The sequence below is a fragment of the Tachysurus fulvidraco genome, chromosome 15 (genome assembly GCF_022655615.1).
Source record: "Tachysurus fulvidraco isolate hzauxx_2018 chromosome 15, HZAU_PFXX_2.0, whole genome shotgun sequence".
NCBI classification, from domain to species: domain Eukaryota; kingdom Metazoa; phylum Chordata; class Actinopteri; order Siluriformes; family Bagridae; genus Tachysurus; species Tachysurus fulvidraco.
The window spans coordinates 2,901,530-2,909,029 of NC_062532.1; the positions used below are offsets into that span (position 1 = coordinate 2,901,530).

A 7,500-nucleotide genomic window follows, 5' to 3' on the forward strand; every position below is an offset into this window, starting at 1 on the left:
CTGCTGTGTGACAACTCTAAATGTGACTGAAATGTAACTGCTGAACACACACACACACACACACACACACACACACACACACACACACACACACACACACACATACACATACACACATACACACACATATACACACACACACACACACACACACACATACACACACACACACACAAACGCACACATAGACACAAACACACATAAACACACAAGCACACATGAACACAAGCACACACACACAAACAAAAACACACACACAGACACACACATAGACACAAACACAAATTAACACACAACCACAAACACACACATAGACACGGAGACACACACCTGAGATGCCATTGGGTAGCTGGTGTAAGTCACAGTACCACAACTGGTTTACAGGCTCACAACCTTCAGTGATGGACAAGATGGCGTAACGTCCATCATCTGATATCTGTATGGAGAGAGAAACGAATTATTATTATTTTTAATTGCTTTTGGTGCAATTCTATTGTAATAGTATATTGATAATGTACATTTGGTGTGTGTGTGTGTGTGTGTGTGTGTGTGTGTGTGTGTGGTTCCCAGTTTATTCACTATTATTAAACTCATTTAAACTTTAGCTTGTGTTAATATAGGATTATAAACCCGAATGTGACGTAATAAAACAGGGTGAAAAGGTGAAATTAAAGGTTATTGTCATGTCACATGATCAACCTGCTAATTTCAGTAAAGTTGTGTGTGAATGTGTGTGTATGCAGACTGAGGTCATGTGACTGTGCTGTTTCTCTCACAGTGACGCTGCTGCACCATTTCGGATGCTCTGGGAACTCGGCCACCAACACGTCCTCTGATTGGCTGGTGCCGATCACATGATAGTAGAGTTTCTGGTTCAGGTTAGTGGTCGTTTCGGTGCCTGCCGTGAAATAATGATGATGATGATGATGATGTTGTTATTTAGGCATAAAAAGAGACACACAGACACACACACACACACACACACACACACACACACAGCATTACCATCAGCCTTGCCCTGTTGCAGGGGGTAGCAGTTGTAGAAGATGCCCCTGGCGTCATGGCTCCAGGCGAGGCAGCTAAACTTCACTCTCTCCAGAACATCAGGAAGCTGAGTGACATCATCAGCCTTCATAAACTTCACCGTCACCCAATCAGAACCGGCGCTGCTCAGACCATACGCAAAATACTCACACTCCTCCGACAGACGACCCACTACACACACACACACACACACACACACACACACACACACACACACACACACACACACACACACACACACACACACACACACACACACACACACACAACATTAGGAGAAAAGAAGAGAAGAGAAAGACAGAGAGGGACAGTGAGAGAGAGACTGAGGAATGAGAGGTGTGTGTGTGTGTGTGTGTGTGTGTGTGGTTGGGAGCCCACTTTTTAGAGCTACGGTTCCATCCTCAGACAGCTTGTTGGGATCAAAGAAAACAGAAGCGGGACTGTTCAGAGAGTCCTGTACGTACAACACGTCCTGATTCTGCAGACCTTTGTTATGGAAGTAAAAATACCTGCAAGGTAACGAGCCTTTAGTATTAATTACTGTTATAAAGAGAAGCTGGTGAGGGAGCGACTGCTGAGAAGCTCTACAACATCAGGAACATCAGGAACCAACAAAATTACTGTAGTGTAACAAACACATCAGACTGCTGTAGTAATAATAATAATAATAATAATAATAATAATAATAATAATAATAAAACTTATATAATTCTGTGTGTGTGTATGTGTGTCAGATTGTGTGTGTGTGTGTGTCAGATTGTGTGTGTGTGTAAGTGTGTGTGTGTGTGTGTCAGATTGTGTGTGTGTGTGTGTCAGATTGTGTGTGTGTGTGTGTCAGATTGTGTGTGTGTGTGTGTAAGTGTGTGTGTGTGTGTGTGTCAGATTGTGTGTGTGTGTGTGTGTGTGTGTGTGTGTGTGTGTGTCAGATTGTGTGTGTGTGTCAGACTGTGTGTGTGTGTGTGTCAGATTGTGTGTGTGTGTGTGTCAGATTGTGTGTGTGTGTGTCAGATTGTGTGTGTGTGTCAGATTGTGTGTGTGTGTGTGTGTGTCAGATTGTGTGTGTGTGTGTGTGTGTGTGTGTGTGTGTGTGTGTGTGTGTGTGTGCCAGATTGTGTGTGTGTGTGTGTGTCAGATTGTGTGTGTGTCAGATTGTGTGTGTGTGTGTGTGTGTGTGTGTGTCAGATTGTGTGTGTGTGTGTGTGTGTGTGTGTGTGTGTGTGTGCCAGATTGTGTGTGTGTGTGTGTGTGTGTGTGTGTCAGATTGTGTGTGTGTCAGATTGTGTGTGTGTGTGTGTGTGTGTGTCAGAGTGTGTGTGTGTGTGTGTGCATGTGTGTGTGCCAGATTGTGTGTGTGTGTGTGTGTGTGTGTCAGATTGTGTGTGTGTCAGATTGTGTGTGTGTGTGTGTGTGTGTGTCAGAGTGTGTGTGTGTGTGTGTGCATGTGTGTGTGTCAGATTGTGTGTGTACCTGTCTCCTCTCTTATAGGGGCAGCTGTATTTGGGGTAGTTGTACAGTTCAGTGAGTCGTTGATGAAACTTTTCTCGGATCTCACACTGATCCAGGAACGGTAGGGAGAGTTTATTCTGCTCCTCTACAAATGCCTACACACACACACACACACACACACACACACACACACACACACACACACACACACACACACACACACACACATTGTATAAAGGGATAAAAACATTAAAATAAATAAATAAATAAATGAATCGTTTTATTAGTAGTAGTATTGTTATTGTTCTTCTTCTTGTGTCACCTTGGTCTCGTCACTATCAGGATCCTCCAGCCACCAGTACGGATCAGAGATCTTTACACCATGATAATCATCCACCTGAGACACACACACACACACACACACACACACACACACACACACACACACACACACACACACACACACAGAAACACAAACACACACAAACACACACACAGCCAGACACACAGGCACACACAAACAGACACACACACACACACACACACACAGAAACACACACACACACACAAACACACACACAAACAGACACACACACACACACACAGAAACACACAGACACACACAAACACACACACAGCCAGACACACAGGCACACACAAACAGACACACACACACACACACACACACACAGAAACACACACACACACACACACACACACACACACACACACACACACAGACACACACACACACACACAGAAACACAAACACAGAAACACACAGACACACACAAACAGACACAGACACAAACACACACACAGACAGACACACAGACACACACAAACAGATGTGCACACACAGACACACACACATAGACACACACACATAGACACACACCATTGAACAGACACACACACATTTGAATAATCATGACAACTGGAGAAAGGAATGTGGGCTCCTCAAATTTTCCATAGTGTGTGTGTGTGTGTGTGTGTGTGTGTGTGTGTGTGTGTGTGTGTGTGTGTGTGTGTGTGTGAAACCCATGCTCACCTTATTCTCGTCTCTTCGTGCTTCCGGGTATTTGAAAGCCATTTAGAAGGTTCAGAGTTTTTCTGTCCTTTCAGCTAATTTCTTGCTTGTGTGTTTCGAAGTGTGTGTGTTTGTGTGTGTGTGTGTGTGTATTTTTGTGTATATATGTGTGTAGACACTAATACTCAGTGTTTCAGCTACCGATAATGTAAAGTGAAAGCAAAAGCAAATTAGCCCCCCCCTCCCCCGCCTCTCTCTGTCTGTTCCATTGTGACAGGAAGTGATGTCAGTAGATGCAGCCCTGTTTGCTATAATACTCGTGTGTGTGTGTGTGTGTGTGTGTGTGTGTGTGTGTGTGTGTGTGTGTGTGTGTGTGTGTGTGTAAAAATCATGTTGCTTTAAAGTCACATCAGTTGAACCTCCAACATGCACCATTTTTTTGCAGCTCTTAAATCTCGAGCTTATTTTATTTAGTTATTATTAGATGGTGTGAATTCTTTTTTCTCTTTTTGTTTTAAATATATTTTTTATGAGTGTTTGAATATGAAGTGTGTGTCGAGTGTGTAGAGGTGTGTACAGAGTGTGCTGAGTCTTTATAGAGTGTGTGCCGAGTGTGGGTCGAGTGTGTAGCAATTTTGTATAGAGTGTGTGTTGAGTGTGTGTTGAGTGAGTAGCGTTTTTGTATAGAGTGTGTATAAAGTGTGTGTAAAGTGTGCATAGAGTGTATATAGAGTGTGTATAGAGTGTGTATAGAGTGTGTGTAAAGTGTGTATAGAGTGTGTGTAAAGTGTGTATAGAGTGTGTGTCCAGTGTGTAGCAATTTTGTATAGAGTGTGTATAGAGTGTGTATAGAGTGGGTCCAGCGTGTAGCGATTTTGTACTGTATAGAGTGTGTATATAGTGTGTGTCGATTTTGTATAAAGTGTGTGTCGAGTGTGTGTCAAGAGAGTGATTTCGTATAGAGTGTGTGTCGAGTGTGTGTCAAGTGTGTATAGAGTGTGTATAGAGTGTGTGTCGAGTGTGTATAGAGTGTGTGTATAGTGTGTATAGTGTGTGTGTCGAGTGTGTGTCGAGTGTGTGTCGAGTGTGTATAGAGTGTGTATAGAGCGTGTGTCGAGTGTGTATAGAGTGTGTATAGAGTGTGTGTTGAGTGTGTATAGAGTGTGTGTTGAGTGTGTGTCGAGTGTGTATAGAGTGTATAGCGTGTATAAAGTGTGTGTCGAGTGTGTGTCGAGTGTGTATAGAGTGTGTATAGAGTGTGTGTCGAGTGTGTATAGAGTGTGTGTCGAGTGTGTATAGAGTGTGTGTCGAGTGTGTATAGAGTGTGTGTTGAGTGTGTGTCGAGTGTGTGTCGAGTGTGTGTCGAGTGTGTATAGAGTGTGTGTCGAGTGTGTGTCGAGTGTGTATAGAGTGTGTGTCGAGTGTGTGTTGAGTGTGTATAGAGTGTGTGTCGAGTGTGTATAGAGTGTGTGTCGAGTGTGTATAGAGTGTGTATAGAGTGTGTGTCGAGTGTGTATAGAGTGTGTGTCGAGTGTGTATAGAGTGTGTGTCGAGTGTGTATAGAGTGTGTGTCAAGTGTGTGTCGAGTGTGTATAGAGTGTGTGTCGAGTGTGTGTCGAGTGTGCATAGAGTGTGTATAGAGTGTGTGTCGAGTGTGTATAGTGTGTATAGAGTGTGTGTCGAGTGTGTATAGAGTGTGTGTCGAGTGTGTGTCGAGTGTGTGTCGAGTGTGTATAGAGTGTGTATAGTGTGTGTCGAGTGTGTATAGAGTGTGCATAGAGTGTGTGTTGAGTGTGTGTCGAGTGTGTGTCGAGTGTGTATAGAGTGTGTATAGAGTGTGTGTCGAGTGTGTATAGAGTGTGTGTCGAGTGTGTGTCGAGTGTGTGTCGAGTGTGTATAGAGTGTGTATGGAGTGTGTATAGAGTGTGTATAGAGTGTGTATAGAGTGTGTATGGAGTGTGTATGGAGTGTGTATAGAGTGTGTATAGAGTGTGTATGGAGTGTGTATAGAGTGTGTATAGAGTGTGTATAGAGTGTGTATAGAGTGTGTCGAGTGTGTGTCGAGTGTGTATAGAGTGTGTGTCGAGTGCGTGTCGAGTGTGTAGATGTTAATGAAATATGTTTCTGTAACACTGTTGAAGTGTGTTATTGATAGAAGCCATTAGCAATAACAACACACACATATTTACTTCTGCTGCTTTTGTCTTTCTCAGGTGTTTATTCACACTTCACACTCGGGCCCTTGGGGGCCTGACTCGGGTTCCGGACGACTAACGAACTTTACCTGAAACAGGTTAAAAATGTGACGGAGTTTCCCTCGAGGGCAAAAACACAAAGACGTTTAAACTGAGCTGCAACACAACACCAAGTGTGTCTCATTTATTGGCTCACGTTCCACACGTCTCATCTATCACACAGTGAACAGTGACGGAGTGGAACAGCAGGGTGGATGTGACACAACACCACCTTTTATTTACTCAGTGTCATCTTTCTGTTACGTGTCTAACATCAAAAACCGTTCAAATCCAAACAAGTGCTCAGATCAGGACGAGCAGAAATAACAGAGCGCTTACTGAACATTTACGTTCCTCACTTCACTCACACACCAGTATTTTGTTGCGTTAGAATACGCCTGAAGGTGTCGGGTTTAGAACACCACCCTCCTCCTGATGTAAACCGTCCTGAAGTCCTAATAAAGTGGCCAGCGAGTGTATAATCATTACATTTAAAAAAGAGAGAAAAATAAAACTGTGTGTTGTTCTCAGAGACGTGTCTTTGGTTGCGTTATTTATTTGAATATATTTTGATGATGTTTGCAGGAACTCACAACCTTCTGGAGACAGAAGACGTGGAGGAGCTTCACTCAGGTCAGTCGGTCCGAGAAGTACACACATCAGGTCATGTCTTTTACACTGATTTTACATTGCAGTAAATGAAATGACATGGAGTTAGGAGTGTGAAGCAGTGTGAGTGCTGACATGTGTTGCCCTGCAGGTACCCACACACACACACACACACACACACACACACACACACACACACACACACACTTCTTGTATGAAGTAGACATGTGTTGACAGATTATGTAAAGTGTGAGGAAACTCAGAGGAAGGACAGGAAGTAGTGTGACATGTTTGTGCTCAGTCACTCTGCAGCTAAAGTCAAAAGTCACATGTTAAGCCAAAGTTTAACGTGTGTAAGTGTGAGTGTGTGTGTGTGTGTGTGTGTGTGTGTGTGTGTGTGTGTGTGTGTGTCACATGTGTTTCCTGTGTTTGAGCAATCTGATAGTGCCTCAGGTGAGCCTTTCATGTGTGTAAGACCACACACACACACACACACACACACACACACACACACACACACACACACACACACACAATTACTCGCTATTTATTTATTTATTTATTTATTTATTTATTTATTTATTTATTTATTTATGTTAATGTTAGGAACACGTTTCATGATTATAAATAATTCTGAACAAAAGACAGTAAATTTTGGCGTGATTGTGTGTGATGGTCCTTTAACATGGTGGTGGTGGTGGTGGTGGTGGTGGTGGTGGTGGTGGTTTAGGGGGGTTTTGGGCCTTCTAATTATTTAGATGTAATTCACTTTATTATTATTATTATTATTATTATTATTATTATTATTATTATTATTATTATTATTAATTATTAATTATTATCATTATTATTATTATTATTATTATTATTATTATTATTTATTGCGAGATTCACCTAAAACACCTAAAATGATGGGGCACATTTATATTCATAATGCAGAATATTACTTAGAATTATTTGTTTACTTTAGTTGTTCAGTCTGTGCTTCTCTCTCTCTCTCTCTCTCTCTCTCTGTGTGTGTGTGGGGTGGTGTGGGATATTATCTGGGGTATGTAGGAGAGCAGCGGGAGGGGAGAGAGAGAGTGAGAAAGAGAGAGAGAGAGAGGGAAGAAAGAGAGAGAGAGAGAGAGAGAGAGA

At 42.5% G+C, this 7,500-nt stretch overlaps 1 protein-coding gene and 1 long non-coding RNA gene across 2 annotated transcripts in view; one reads left to right on the forward strand and one right to left on the reverse strand.

The window, feature by feature from the left end:
- LOC113649193 (prolyl endopeptidase-like) overlaps positions 1-3,748 on the reverse strand; it is an 11,543-nt gene extending 7,795 nt beyond the window's left edge. Inside the window, exons 1-7 of the mRNA XM_027156845.2 lie at positions 3,542-3,748; positions 2,813-2,887; positions 2,512-2,645; positions 1,423-1,553; positions 1,006-1,215; positions 777-898; positions 331-436 (exon numbers count right to left, since the gene is read on the reverse strand). Of these exons, the coding sequence (XP_027012646.1) occupies positions 331-436; positions 777-898; positions 1,006-1,215; positions 1,423-1,553; positions 2,512-2,645; positions 2,813-2,887; positions 3,542-3,583 (820 nt within the window). The 5' untranslated portion in view covers positions 3,584-3,748. The remainder of the gene's footprint in view (positions 1-330; positions 437-776; positions 899-1,005; positions 1,216-1,422; positions 1,554-2,511; positions 2,646-2,812; positions 2,888-3,541) is intronic.
- A 1,781-nt stretch (positions 3,749-5,529) lies between these two features.
- The window catches only part of LOC125138621, a 4,109-nt gene continuing 2,138 nt past the window's right edge, over positions 5,530-7,500 (forward strand). The window contains exon 1 of the long non-coding RNA XR_007137873.1: positions 5,530-6,387. This is a non-coding gene — a long non-coding RNA (uncharacterized LOC125138621). The remainder of the gene's footprint in view (positions 6,388-7,500) is intronic.